At 38.5% G+C, this 16,246-nt stretch overlaps 1 protein-coding gene across 1 annotated transcript in view; it reads right to left on the minus strand.

The window, feature by feature from the left end:
• Positions 1-336: 336 nt before the first annotated feature.
• SLC17A5 (solute carrier family 17 member 5) overlaps positions 337-16,246 on the minus strand; it is a 287,025-nt gene continuing 271,115 nt past the window's right edge. The window contains exon 11 of the mRNA XM_053710438.1: positions 337-631. Within this exon, the coding sequence (XP_053566413.1) occupies positions 494-631 (138 nt within the window). The 3' untranslated portion in view covers positions 337-493. The remainder of the gene's footprint in view (positions 632-16,246) is intronic.

The raw sequence follows: 16,246 nt of genomic DNA on the forward strand, positions 1-16,246 counted from the left end.
ATATATTTATATTTTCTCTCTCTCTCCCTATATATGCAGAGAGGCAAAGTGTGTTTAAAAACATACTGATTCAGACATTTTTAACACTAGACTATCACCTTTAAAATGACCCGATGCCAATCTGCAAGCCTACTTGGCCACTATAACAAGCTGATGCAAGGAGTGTAGCTACCAATCAAGCACCATGTAAGCTCAGTGACTGGCTACAAGTGCATGTGGTGCCAATCTTAGCATAAAAACGGATGTGCACCAGAACAGCCCTATTATTCTATTAGCCATTATGACCATTACGTCCCTTTAAGTAAAAGCAAAATCTCATTTTCATTACAAAACAACTTAAGACATGAAACACAACTTGTATTACTTAGCAAGCCAACAGTTTGTCCGTGAACTTCATAGACATGATGGGGATTACTATGTAAACAGATAATTAAAATGTAAACAAACAAAAAAACAGTTGCATGTTTGTCATCTCTGAATTAAAGAACTCTCCTCAATCCTCTTCTTCCTTATCACTGCTCACAGCCCAGTCCTGAACGGTACCGCTGCCAAATATTGAAAAAATGATGGCTCCAAAAACATTTATACCAGCAGCAATGTAGAAAACAAGTCGCCATTGTTCCACAGTGTTCTGCAAAAACAAACAAAATATTGTAAGAATGATCTGCAAAGATATGAAATAAAAACACTTTTTTTTTTGGGGGGGGGGGGGGAGGTAATCTTAAGTAAGAAAAGATAAATATCCACTATTTTATTTTTGAACAATAAAATATAAGTAAACTAATGCAAGATTCAGTAGAGATGGTCTATAACATATCTCTTCATTTAAGCAACAAAACCTGAAAGTTGATTAAAGAAAATTTGGAGGTACACATCCAAACTGAAACAAAAATATGTCCAGGCATTTAAAGCAAAGCCGCCAACTTTACAGGGTGTATTATATGAGCTTCAATTACTGACCCTGCAGTCTTTGGGCAAGGTGTGTGTGTGTGTGCGCAAGTGTATATATGTATTTATGTGTTTTACTGTATATATATATATATATATATATATATATATATATATATAACATTCCAATGTTCTCCACTTACATGATAATGTCCTTTTTATTCTTAAATACACATTTCTATACAGATATGTAGGTATAGACATGTATTTTACATGAACAGATATAATTCATAATAAAAAGTACATTACTTTCTAGGTGAAGAATATAGGAAAGTAGAATATTTGTTTTGTGCATCATGTTTCCCGATTTAGATCTTAATGCTTTCGGGTTAGCGAAATTAAAACTTAGTATTCTTAAGGAGCGTTATTGAAATATTACATATAAAATATTAAAAAAATGAATATAAATGATAAAAAATGATCAAACATGGGGACCGTATGACCTACAAAGATTTGACAAGCTTTATCAAGCAATGGGTTAAACGAAACCCGAGCACTAATCAAGAAATACATTTGGATATGAGGAAACAGCACACCTCAATTACGCAGTCCACATAGTAAGCTTACCATGCCCAAAGTATTTTAAAGTTCCTCCAGCTGCTATCGTAATAAAAAGACCTTTATTTAACAATGCAGGGTCCCATAAATAAAAGCGACGTTTCGGGCTGACACTCAGCCCTTATTCATGCTTAAACAAACATTACTGACACAGTGCCTTAAATAGAGCATTTGAAACTTAAAGCGCCAAAATGTGGCAAAACAGTGCTGCCACCTAGTGGGTGTCTGAGAAATATATTTAGAAATAGTCATGAATAATATTTCGTAGACATTTTGTAAGAGATACTCCCTCTAGTGGTATAAATTATTTTCATACATCCCTTTATAATTTCATAAGTGACAAAAAATGTTCTTGCTCCTGATGATATATCAACATGCACAAAAATGGGTTTGAGACAAAAATGCACATTTAACCCTAATGTGAACGATCGCAGTGTTAATACCTTTAGCAGTCTTGTTTTGAGAGATATAGAAAAAATGTTTGAACGTAAAGATTTTGAGTTCCAAAAAAGATACCATCAACACAAGACTGATATGTTACACTTTTCTTCATTGGAAAATAAGAAAAAAAATATTTTCAAAGGGGCGGATAAGGGTGAAACCCTTGTTATCTTATATCAGAAGGAGTACATACATGAAATTGAGTCACAATTAAACAATACAGATGTATATGAAGCATTGTCATATGATCCAACTATTTAAATATGTAATGAAATCAACAATATCCTAGAAAAGGCAGTTAAAGATAAAATAATATCTTATGATTTGAAGGAACATTTAAAGGTAGATTGTCCTATTAGACCAGTCATATATTATCTTCCTAAAATACATAAAAATGAACAGAAACCACCTGGTAGGCCCATAGTTGTTGGATCGGGGTCAATATTTACTAATATGGCCACATTCTTGGATAAAGTGTTACAACCCTTTGTTACAAAGTCTTCTTCTTATATACTTATATATAACTATTACTTTTTAAGGAAATTGGAAGAAATAGATCTACAAAGTAAGAAATGTATTCTATTTACACTGGATGTTTCCCGTTTGTACACTTCCATAAAACACACAAGTGGCACTCAGGCTTTCATCCCCCATCAACTTTTAAAGCCATTCCAAAAAGCCAATTGCTCAGGGTTGAATGAATTGTATCAGAAAAAGTCTTAAAAATCTAACGCCTTGAACAAATGGCTGAAAAATATGTACAAAGAGGGTATCCTACAAAATGAGTTATTGATGAAATGAAGGCAAATAAGGAAAGAACTGCATGTACTAGGACTAAGGACAAAAGTAACAGTGATGAGAAGCAGAACAAATTAGTATTTGTGTCACAATACAATACAAGGGGTCACCAAGTGAATAGAATAATCAGAAAGCACTGGCACATTTTACAAGCATGTCACCCTGAGATTAGGGCAATACATGATCCACCAATGCCAGCATACAAAAGGGGTCCAAACATTAAAGACAAGCTACTTAAAGCAGATGTAGGTGGGAAGAAAACATTGAAGCAGAGTTTTATTGGCAAATCCAAGATGGGGTGTTTTCCCTGCCTTTCATGTTGTAACTGCAACTCTATGATCAAAGGGTCATATATATGTCATCCCTATACGGGTAAAAAATACAGCATTAAAAGTTACTTAACCTGCAGATCAAGATTTGTAGTGTACATTGTTAAATGCCCGTGTTCTCTTTTTTACATCAGTCAAACGACCAGGGAAGTCAGAGACAGGATCTCTGAACATAAATCCAATATTAGATGTAATAACACAGAGGCAACAGTATCATCTCACTTTTTACAGGCAGGACATAACATTAGTCAATTGCGCTTTTATATACTAGAACAGGTTCAGCCACACAGACGGGGTGGCAATAGGGAAACTATTCTCAGCAAAAGAGAAACATATTGGATAAATGTGTTTGATACTATGACTACTAAAGGTCTGAATCACGAGTTCGATTGAACAGTATTCTGGTAACCAATAATTCTGTTCAAGTATATTTAAGCTTCTACCTTTGTTTGATGTTTTCTATAATCATATGATATATAACTGTTTATGATTACAGTTTCTCTTCAGATATCCTTAAGTTTTTAAACTACGTTACTGATGGTAAATTTTGTTTTGTATAGTGTATACATTTTTATTATATTTATTATTTTTAACTTTCTTTAAATAAATTATGTAATAGAGCATATATGATATATTTTCACTAGAGTTTATATTTTTCTACACATTATATATACATATATAAACTTTTTTTTTTTTTAAACTTTAAAATACCCCCCCCCCCCGTCAATTATGAAATTATATAGGGGATATATGAATCATTTATACCACTAGAGGGAGTATCTGTTGCAAAATGTCTCCGAAATATTATTCATGACTATTTCCAAATATATTTCTCACATAACCACTAGGTGGCAGCACTGTCTTGCCACATTTTGGTGCTTTAATTTTCAAATGCTCTATTTAAGGCACTGTGTCAGTAATGTTTGTTTAAATATGAATAAGGGCTGAGTGTCAGCCGGAAATGTTGCTTTTATTTATGGGACCCTGCATTGTTAAATAAAGGTCTTTTTATTACGCTAGCAGCTGGAGGATCTTTTCTTCTTTAAACTAATCCAGAAATAAACATGGTGTACCATATTCTTTTAATGCAGACTCTCATGAAATATATCTGTAAATCTTTTTTTTTTTAGGTTTAATTTTTTTATTGAGAATCAAAAATCAAATAAAGTCTCACATTTTCAATAAACAAGTAAGCAAATAGGTGGGGGCGTGCAGGCCCCTTAATCAAAAAGGCACATAAAGGAATTGAATGGACACGCAGGTCCAGAGTGGTCTGTATAGAAAACATAATTTATGTAAGAACTTACCTGATAAATTCATTTCTTTCATATTAGCAAGAGTCCATGAGCTAGTGACGTATGGGATATACATTCCTACCAGGAGGGGCAAAGTTTCCCAAACCTCAAAATGCCTATAAATACACCCCTCACCACACCCACAAATCAGTTTAACGAATAGCCAAGAAGTGGGGTGATAAGAAAAAAGTGCGAAAGCATAAAAAATAAGGAATTGGAATAATTGTGCTTTATACAAAAAAATCATAACCACCACAAAAAAGGGTGGGCCTCATGGACTCTTGCTAATATGAAAGAAATGAATTTATCAGGTAAGTTCTTACATAAATTATGTTTTCTTTCATGTAATTAGCAAGAGTCCATGAGCTAGTGACGTATGGGATAATGACTACCCAAGATGTGGATCTTTCCACGCAAGAGTCACTAGAGAGGGAGGGATAAAATAAAGACAGCCAATTCCGCTGAAAAATAATCCACACCCAAAATAAAGTTTAAATTTTATAATGAAAAAAACTGAAATAATAAGCAGAAGATTCAAACTGAAACAGCTGCCTGAAGTACTTTTCTACCAAAAACAGCTTCAGAAGAAGAAAACACATCAAAATGGTAGAATTTAGTAAAAGTATGCAAAGAAGACCAAGTTGCTGCCTTGCAAATCTGATCAACCGAAGCTTCATTCCTAAACGCCCAGGAAGTAGAAACTGACCTAGTAGAATGAGCTGTAATCCTTTGAGGCAGAGTTTTACCCGACTCGACATAAGCATGATGAATTAAAGATTTCAACCAAGATGCCAAAGAAATGGCAGAGGCCTTCTGACCTTTCCTAGAACCGGAAAAGATAACAAATAGACTAGAAGTCTTTCGGAAATTCTTAGTAGCTTCAACATAATATTTCAAAGCTCTAACTACATCCAAAGAATGCAATGATCTCTCCTTAGAATTCTTAGGATTAGGACACAATGAAGGAACCACAATTTCTCTACTAATGTTGTTAGAATTCACAACCTTAGGTAAAAATTTAAAAGAAGTTCGCAACACCGCCTTATCCTGATGAAAAATCAGAAAAGGAGACTCACAAGAAAGAGCAGATAATTCAGAAACTCGTCTGGCAGAAGAGAAGGCCAAAAGGAACAAAACTTTCCAAGAAAGTAATTTGATGTCCAACAAATGCATAGGTTCAAACGGAGGAGCTTGAAGAGCCCCCAGAACCAAATTCAAACTCCAAGGAGGAGAAATTGACTTAATGACAGGTTTTATACGAACCAAAGCTTGTACAAAACAATGAATATCAGGAAGATTAGCAATCTTTCTGTGAAAAAGAACAGAAAGAGCAGAGATTTGTCCTTTCAAGGAACTTGCAGACAAACCTTTATCCAAACCATCCTGAAGAAACTGTAAAATCCTCGGAATTCTAAAAGAATGCCAGGAAAAATAATGAGAAAGACACCAAGAAATATAAGTCTTCCAGACTCTATAATATATCTCCCTAGATACAGATTTACGAGCCTGTAACATAGTATTAATCACAGAGTCAGAGAAACCTCTTTGACTAAGAATCAAGCGTTCAATCTCCATACCTTTAAATTTAAGGATTTGAGATCCTGATGGAAAAAAGGACCTTGCGACAAAAGGTCTGGTCTTAACGGAAGAGTCCACGGTTGGCAAGAGGCCATCCGGACAAGATCCGCATACCAAAACCTGTGAGGCCAATGTGGAGCTACCAGCAGAACAAACAAGCATTCCTTCAGAATCTTGGAGATTACTCTTGGAAGAAGAACTAGAGGCGGAAAGATATAGGCAGGATGATACTTCCAAGGAAGTGACAATGCATCCACTGCTTCCGCTTGAGGATCCCTGGATCTGGACAGATACCTGGGAAGTTTCTTGTTTAGATGAGAGGCCATCAGATCTATTTCTGGAAGTCCCCACATTTGAACAATCTGAAGAAATACCTCTGGGTGAAGAGACCATTCGCCCGGATGTAACGTTTGGCGACTGAGATAATCCGCTTCCCAATTGTCTATACCTGGGATATGAACCGCAGAAACTAGACAGGAGCTGGATTCCGCCCATACCAGAATTCGAGATACTTCCTTCATAGCCAGAGGACTGTGAGTCCCTCCTTGATGATTGATGTATGCCACAGTTGTGACATTGTCTGTCTGAAAACAAATGAACGATTCTCTCTTTAGAAGAGGCCAAGACTGAAGAGCTCTGAAAATTGCATGGAGTTCCAAAATATTGATCGGTAATCTCACCTCCTGAGATTCCCAAACCCCTTGTGCTGTCAGAGACCCCCAAACAGCTCCCCAACCTGTCAGACTTGCATCTGTTGAAATTACAGTCCAGGTCGGAAGAACAAAAGAAGCCCCCTGAACTAAACGATGGTGATTTGTCCACCACGTCAGAGAGTGTCGTACAATCGGTGTTAAAGATATTAATTGAGATATCTTTGTGTAATCCCTGCACCACTGGTTCAGCATACAGAGATGAAGAGGTCGCATGTGAAAACGAGCAAAGGGGATCGCGTCCGATGCTGCAGTCATAAGACCTAGAATTTCCATGCATAAAGCTACCGAAGGGAATGATTGTGACTGAAGGTTTCGACAAGCTGATATCAACTTTAGACGTCTCTTGTCTGTCAAAGACAGAGTCATGGACACTGAATCTATCTGGAAACCTAAAAAGGTTACCCTTGTCTGAGGAATCAATGAACTTTTTGGTAAATTGATCCTCCAACCATGATCTTGAAGAAACAACACAAGTCGATTCGTATGAGATTCTGCTAAATGTGAAGACTGAGCAAGTACCAAGATATCGTCCAAATAAGGAAATACCACAATACCCTGTTCTCTGATTACAGACAGAAGGGCACCGAGAACCTTTGTAAAAATTCTTGGAGCTGTAGCTAGGCCAAACGGTAGAGCCACAAACTGGTAATGCTTGTCTAGGAAAGAGAATCTCAGAAACTGATAGTGATCTGGATGAATCGGAATATGCAGATATGCATCCTGTAAATCTATTGTGGACATATAATGCCCTTGCTGAACAAAAGGCAGAATAATCCTTACAGTTACCATTTTGAATGTTGGTATCCTTACATAACGATTCAATATTTTTAGATCCAGAACTGGTCTGAAGGAATTCTCCTTCTTTGGTACAATGAAGAGATTTGAATAAAACCCCAGCCCCTGTTCCAGAACTGGAACTGGCATAATTACTCCAGCCAACTCTAGATCTGAAACACATTTCAGAAATGCTTGAGCCTTCGCTAGGTTTACTGGGACACGGGAAAGAAAAAATCTCTTTGCAGGAGGCCTTATCTTGAAGCCAATTCTGTACCCTTCTGAAACAATGTTCTGAATCCAGAGATTGTGAACGGAATTGAACCAAATTTCTTTGAAAAAACGTAATCTGCCCCCTACCAGCTGAGCTGGAATGAAGGCCGCACCTTCATGTGGACTTGGGAGCTGGCTTTGGTTTTCTAAAAGGCTTGGATTTATTCCAGATTGGAGATGGTTTCCAAACTGATACCGCTCCTGAGGATGAAGGATCAGGCTTTTGTTCCTTGTTGTGACGAAAGGAACGAAAACGATTATTAGACCTAAATTTACCTTTATATTTTTTATCCTGTGGTAAAAAAGTTCCTTTTCCTCCAGTAACAGCTGAGATAATAGAATCCAACTGTGAACCAAATAATTTATTACCCTGGAAAGAAAGGGAAAGCAGAGTAGACTTAGAAGACATATCAGCATTCCAAGTTTTAAGCCATAAAGCTCTTCTAGCTAAAATAGCTAGAGACATATACCTGCCATCAACTCTAATGATATCAAAGATGGCATCACAAATAAAATTATTAGCATGTTGTAGAAGAATAATAATGCTATGAGAATTATGATCTGTTACTTGTTGCGCTAAAGCTTCTAACCAAAAAGTTGAGGCTGCAGCAACATCCGCTAAAGATATAGCAGGTCTAAGAAGATTACCTGAACACAAGTAAGCTTTTCTTAGAAAGGATTCAATTTTCCTATCTAAAGGATCCTTAAAGGAAGTACCATCTGCCGTAGGAATAGTAGTACGCTTAGCAAGAGTAGAGACAGCCCCATCAACCTTAGGAATTTTGTCCCAAAATTCTAATCTGTCAGATGGCACAGGATATAATTGCTTAAAACGTTTAGAAGGAGTAAAAGAATTACCCAAATTATTCCATTCCCTGGAAATTACTTCAGAAATAGCACCAGGGACAGGAAACACTTCTGGAATAACTACAGGAGATTTAAAAACCTTATCTAAACGTTTAGATTTAGTATCAAGAGGACTAGAATCCTCAATTTCTAATGCAATTAGGACTTCTTTAAGTAAAGAACGAATAAATTCCATTTTAAATAAATATGAAGATTTATCAGCATCAACCTCTGAGACAGAATCCTCTGAATCAGAAGAACCAATATCAGTATCAGAATGATGATGTTCATTTAAAAATTCATCTGAAAAATGAGAAGTTTTAAGACTTTTTACGTTTACTAGAAGGAGGAATAACAGACATAGCCTTCTTAATGGATTTAGAAACAAAATCTCTTATGTTATCAGGAACACTGAGTATTAGATGTTGACGGAACAGCAACAGGTAATGTAACAGTACTAAAGGAAATATCTGCATTAGCAAGTTTGTCATGACAAACAGTACAAACAACAGCTGGAGGAACAGATACCAAAAGTTTACAGCAGATACACTTAGCTTTGGTAGCTCCAGCACCAGGCAGCGATTTTCTAGAAGTATCTTCTGACTCAGCTTCAACGTGGGACATCTTGCAATATGTAATAGAAAAAACAACATATAAAGCAAAATTTGATCAAATTCCTTAAATGACAGTTTCAGGAATGGGAAAAAATGCCAGTGAACAAGCTTCTAGCAACCAGAAGCAAAAAATAATGAGACTTAAATAATGTGGAGACAATAGTGACTCCCATATTTTTTTAGCGCCAAAAAGGACGCCCACATTATTTGGCGCCTAAATGCTTTTGGCGCCAAAATGACGCCACATCCGGAACGCCGACACTTTTGGCGCAAAAAAACGTCAAAAATGACGCAACTTCCGGCGACACGTATGACGCCGGAAACAGAAAAAAAATTTTGCGCCAAAAAAGTCCGCGCCAAGAATGACGCAATAAAATGAAGCATTTTCAGCCCCCGCGAGCCTAACAGCCCACAGGGAAAAGTCAAATTTTAAGGTAAGAAAAAATGATTTATTCATATGCATTATCCCAAATATGAAACTGACTGTCTGAAATAAGGAACGTTGAACATCCTGAGTCAAGGCAAATAAATGTTTGAATACATATATTTAGAACTTTATATAAAAGTGCCCAACCATAGCTTAGAGTGTCACAGAAAATAAGACTTACTTACCCCAGGACACTCATCTACATGTAGTAGAAAGCCAAACCAGTACTGAAACGAGAATCAGTAGAGGAAATGGTATATATAAGAGTATATCGTCGATCTGAAAAGGGAGGTAAGAGATGAATCTCTACGACCGATAACAGAGAACCTATGAAATAGACCCCGTAGAAGGAGATCACTGCATTCAAATAGGCAATACTCTCCTCACATCCCTCTGACATTCACTGCACGCTGAGAGGAAAACCGGGCTCCAACCTGCTGCGGATCGCATATCAACGTAGAATCTAGCACAAACTTACTTCACCACCTCCATAGGAGGCAAAGTTTGTAAAACTGATTTGTGGGTGTGGTGAGGGGTGTATTTATAGGCATTTTGAGGTTTGGGAAACTTTGCCCCTCCTGGTAGGAATGTATATCCCATACGTCACTAGCTCATGGACTCTTGCTAATTACATGAAAGAAATACAATAGTCTGTATATAATCCTTCCATGCTATCGGAAAGTAGATCAGAAACAGTAAGATTAATACCGACAAGTGTTGATACATTACGTTCAAGATATAACCATAGTGGGAGAAATGAGGCCTAGTGGGGGGAGGGTAGAAAAGGGAGGGGTGCAGCTTATTTAAATGCCTGACCTCTCTATGACTCTGGCACCACCTGCACACACAAGGAAAGAGAGGTAGATTCACGCCTGGTACCGTGATTGCTGATCTTTCTATTTGGATTGTCTCTTGTCCAGTCCTTCACCTCCTAATTGAGTCAGCCGAGCAGCTCCGAAGCCTCGGTTCATTGATTATTGCACTGGAAGTGCAACTAGGCTTGTGAGTATATCTGGACTATTATACTCTTAACGTTTGCTTATCTCTATGTTATTACACTATTGGGAGCCTTTTCTTCTCTCTCCTATGTCTTCAGGATTTGATCTATTCTACTGCTATCAAAGAGAGCTGCCTCCATAGCCGTCTCTGGTTCTGGTATCTGATGAACCACTAAGAGATCTTCTCCTCTACTATCATATTATGGTTGGACTCACTATACTCTTACACTGAAGTGTAATTATGTTTATTATAATACTACTGTTATAGCTCAGCATTTGAGTCACGAATCATTCATAATTTAATTAATTAGTCTTACTTTAGTATTATTATAGGAATTTTCAACAGATATTCATATTTTTATTTACTATTATACACTTAATTGGGTACTTAATTATTATTTGGTGCACCTCATTTTTTCTAGCACGTCTCTTGTGTTATTGTTTTTTATTATTTAAATTGTACCCCGAGATTCAGAACAGGTGTATTATAAGCAGTGAGTAGACTGACTATGTTCGGAGGGTCCTGGTGTGGGGGTCCTATGTTAGGACGTTTGGAAGCCAGAGTGTGTTATATTTATCTTTCCAGTCTGTCCATGTATGTTCAAACAAGTCAGATTTATTAAGGGAGTGGACTGTGTCTTTTTCCATGGTGTATAGGTATGCCATTGTGTTTAAAACTGCAGACCATTTTAGGGGAGATTCCTTTTTTTCCAGGATCTAGCAATATTAGTTTTGATAGATGATAAAAGAAATATACAAAGTAAGCTATGGTGCAAAGGAAGGTTATGTAAGCCTAGGTGTAAGAGAGCTAAAACAGGTGTTCTTGGTACTTAAACCTTCATTTTAGAGAGGGCCATGAAACACGAATTCCAAATGGGTTTGACTTTTGGACATTCCCACAATATGTGGAGCAAGTCGCCTGGGTGGCCGCACTTTCGCCAGCAGAAAGGGGAAGATGCTGGGAACATTTTGGCTAGCCTTGTAGGGACATAGTACCAGCGTGATATAACTTTATAGTACGTCTCGTACATAGTTACACAATGTAAAGTTTTCTTAGCGCAAGTGTTCGTTGCCATATATGAGGTGGAGTAGTGAAATTTAAGAGAGAGTCCCATCTATAGAGATGAGGTGCCAGTGTAGGGGGAATGGTACCTTCTAACAGGTTATAGTGTGTGGATAGTGGTTATGTAGCCTGCGGCCCCTCTGCCGGATGGACTCCCAGGGAGTAAGGGGCGAGAAGACTTGGGAAAAAATCCCCAACTAGTGAGAAAGCTCTTAATCCTGGTAAATTCAAAGTGGAGAAAGGGGGCAATATTAGTAGGGTTTTCTAATTAGCCTAGAGTAACCAACAGTCAGAGACTCGTTTAATACCCAAACTGGCCCATTTATTTGGATGAGATTTTGTTAAGCCTGTGAGCAGGCCTGCTATGGAGGTGATGGCTAACGGGTGCGGGGCTACTAGACAGCGGTGACTATTCTTATCCCAGATGTATAGGCATTTGAGGACTATAAGATTTGTGATTCCTAGAGTTCTTCAACAGTGGGTTGGGGTCCAAATTAGATCCCTGAGGTGGATCTTAAAAGGGAGTGAGGCTTGTTTATTGTCTCTCTAATTATCGGAGGATTGCGTTACACCCCATTGGGAGATGTGCGTAAGCACTGCTCCTGCATAGTATTTCACAAACGATGGGGAGGCGAGGCCTCCTAAGTGGATATGGTATGGTAAGGTTTTGTGGGCAATTTTATGGGGGTTTGCCCTGCCAAATAAACCTGGAAAATCAGCTTTGGAATTGTAGTAGAAGACATGTGGGGACCCTAAGTGGAAGGCATCAGAATAGATAAGTGAGCCTGGGAAGGAAAGACATTTTAAGGGACGTAACTCGACCCCCCATCCAAGAGATTGATTTTGTGATTCCATTTGTGTTTCAAAGTTCTTAAATCCATTAATAAGGGGAGGTAATTATCTTTAATCATCTTTGGTATGCTGTTAGAGAGCCTAACTCCCAGATGCGTAATATATTCATTTGTCCAAGCAAAATTATATATTACTTTTAGTTTGTGGATACAGTCTCTGGTAAAAGCCCACCAGTATACCTCAGTTTTTGTTGTATTAAGTTTGTAAAAGGATAAGTTACCGAATGTCTCAAGGATTTCCATAAGTTTGGGGATGGTGCGTATTGGGTCAGCTGAGAATAAAGTGATATAGTCAGCGAATAGCGCAGTTTTATGTGTCTTGCCGAATAGTGTGATTCCTTCTAACTGTTTCTCTGACCGTATCTGCTCAGCCAGGGGTTCAACCTCCAGGGTGCACAAAAGGGGGGAAAGGGGGCAACCCTGTCTGGTTCCATTGGAAATAGCGAAAGGCGATTGAAAACCTAGACCTTTCACTATTGCTGTTGGCGTGGAATAGAGAGCTTGGATGGCGAGGAGAGTTTCTCCACTGAACCTAAAGGCATCTAGGGTTTCCCAAAGATAGGCAATCTGACTCAGTCAAATGCCTTCTCGGCATCTAGAGAGAAAACCGAGAAGGGTTTATTCATTCTTGTGGATTTGCATATTATGTTAAGTAGGCGCCTGGTGTTATCTGGGCCTTCCCTGTTGTGGATAAACCCTACTTGATCTGAATTTATTAAGCTAGGAAATAGTTTACAAATACGGTTCAAACAGATCTTAGAATACATTTTATTATGTACCTTAATCAGTTAGAAGGGCCTATAATTGGAGCACAATGATGGGTCCTTATTCGGCTTGGGGATCGCAACAATGATGGCATCCAAGAATTCCCTTTTAAAACTGCCTTCTTCCCATGCTAAATCAAAGAATCTAAGAAGTAAGGGAGACAGGGGCCTTAAAGGGCTTCAAGTTTTTTATAATCTGTTTAATTTCAAGTAAAGTAAAGGGGGCAGTGAGTGTATCTCGTTGCTCATTATAAAGGGTCGGTAGGTTCAGAGAGTTTAGGAGCAAGTGAATATTGTGTGGTGGAGTGGGGTTTGGGCATTATGTTTTTTTTGGGGGGCATTATGTTTTTTTATGTTATATAGTTTTGAGTAGAACTCTGCAAAGCTGTCCCCAATTTGTGATGGCACTCGGAAGGTCTTATGACCCTGGCAAATTTGGTGAATGCGGCAGGTGTTAGTTTGATGGCACAGTTTGTTAGCTAACATAGTGTCAGCTCTGTTACTTTTATGATAAAAAAAATTCTTGAGTCTAACTAAATTTAATTGTGATCTACGCAATTCCAATTGACTGATATGGGTTCGGATAGCAGTAATTTGTGCAAACGTGGGCTCTGATATGATAGATCGATTAGAGGACTCAAGATCTCTAAGCTTGCTATGTGCCTGGGCTAAGCTAAATCCAGCTAGTTTTTTCAGATGGGCCTGTTTGCGGATGATATATCCTCTTATAACCGCCTTAATTACACCCCAAAGTTTATCATAGTTTGGGCATTATCATTCTGTTGGATACGTTCAGTCATTTCTTGTCTTAGCTCTTCCCTAAAAGGGATGTCTGACAGAATGTTGTGGGGTAAACTCCAGGAAGACTTAAGCTTGGGGCTGTCAGTTGATTGCAAATCAGCTAGGTCATGGTTTGAGCAGAGGCAGATACTAGTGAGTCTGTTTGAATCTAAAGTTTCAGCTAGGCAGAATATATGATCAAGTCTAGAGTATGTTTTGTGCGAGTGCGAGTAATGGGCATAGTCTCTGTCTTTTGGGTGGAATGATCTCCAAAACATCATAATATCCAAATTGGGACATAATAGTTCTGAATTTAACCAATAAGAGGTCAGAATGCGGGTTCTTCTCAGTAGGAGTCACTGTCTTCCTGTCAACTATACTGTGCCAAGTTATGTTAAAGTCACCTGCTAGGATAACTCTACCCTGTCTAAACTGTTCCACTGTCTGTAGGACTTTCCTAAGTTATGTGGGTTGATGTGTATTAGGTAGATAAATTGAGACCAATGTTTATAGTACATGGTCTAATTTACAGACTAAGATTGTGTATCTAGCTTGAGGGTCTCTGATTACCTGTATTTGTTCAACTGCCAGCCTCTTGTAAATCAGAATGACTGTCCCCCTTGCCTTTTTAGTGAATGGGGAATGTCCAATGGTTGTGTAAGTATGGGAGTGGAATCTATGGGGAGTGTCTGACTGCCAATAAGTTTCCTGAAGAAACACTACATCCGGGCTATGGAATTTAGCAGGCTACGCTTAAAGGGGGAGTTAAGGCCTCTGGTGTTATGGGTCACAAATCTAAGTAAATCCATTTATGGTTGGATGAACCCAGGGGCGGGAGGGGTTATTATATCGTGGGGGTGGGCATCTAATATTGGTAGCGTGATTTAGACGATTTGGAAGGACGGAGGGGATTAGCTAAGGGATGTTGGTCAAGGTCATGAGCTAAATTAATGTATCTAAGGAGTGAGGTGGAAATAGTCCACCCAGGTGGAACCCTGGTGTGGGCTTCCTTATGTGGGGAGGGGGAGTAGAACAGGTAGAGCAGTAAAGAGCTGGTAACACTAGCCCCGCTCCAAAGTACAAACAAAACAATGTATATAAGCAATTTTATCAACTAAACTTATACATTAAAACAACATTTACTATACAACACCAGATGTGTTTGGTATATCACAAAAACCATTTATGGCCCTCCATCAGGGTGAATTGACCTCAAACATGGATCTGTCACAACAATGCTCCAAAAAAACAAACAAAAGTGCAATCAAGCAACCTGGTCAGCTAAACTTGCAAGTTAGAACGACAGTTGGTCAGTCAATACCAGAAGATTCTAGTATATTGCAGAAGCATCCTCCTTATCTTATCGGGGTAGGTTGACCCAATGGAGGGGGATGTCATAAATTAATCATTCAGACCCTGGGTTCAGGGTGGAAGGGTGTGAGACCTTGAGGATTCTTGGTTTTGTAGTTTTTTTTGCCTCTTTTGACCTTTGAGCCTTAATAGACCATTCTGGTACAGATGCACTTAATTTCAGCTGCAATGTGGATTGAGCCTGTGGTGCTTCATTTTGGAGGCCCCACTGTAGAAGAAGGGTATTGCCTTGGGGCAAGGTGAACACTACATGTGTCTGGTTGCCCCTTGTGGGTATTAGTTTAGTGGGGTAGCCCCATCTATATTTTATGTTCGCTCTTCGTAGCACTGAGGTGATTGGCTGAAATTGTCTGCGTAGTTGAAGTGTATGTGCAGACAGATCAGGTAGTAGTTGAATTTTTTTAAACTTCTCTGAAAGCTCTGGTTTTCTGAAGGCAGCCTGCATTAGTTTGTCCTTAAACACAAAACTATGAAAACAGACGATCACATCTCTTGGCTTGTCTTGTGAAACTGTTCTCGGGCGTAGCACTCTGTGAGCTCTTTCCATGGTGGACGTCATACCCTCAATAGGGCACAAGAGTTCACCAAAGATTCCCTTCAAGTTTCCCTGGAGGTCTGACTGTTGTACATCCTCTGGAACCCTACAAAACCGAACATTGTTTCTACGGCCCTGTCTTCAACATCTGCTAACTTGAATTTAAGTTGTGTTAATTGGTCAGCCAAGGATTCCGAATATGATAAGAGATGTATTTGGTCTGTGGCCATATCATCTTGTTTTCTTTCTACTCTCACCTATTTCAGAGATGTCTTTCCGTAGCTCAGTAG

The sequence above is a fragment of the Bombina bombina genome, chromosome 4 (genome assembly GCF_027579735.1).
Source record: "Bombina bombina isolate aBomBom1 chromosome 4, aBomBom1.pri, whole genome shotgun sequence".
Taxonomy (NCBI): Eukaryota; Metazoa; Chordata; class Amphibia; order Anura; family Bombinatoridae; genus Bombina; species Bombina bombina.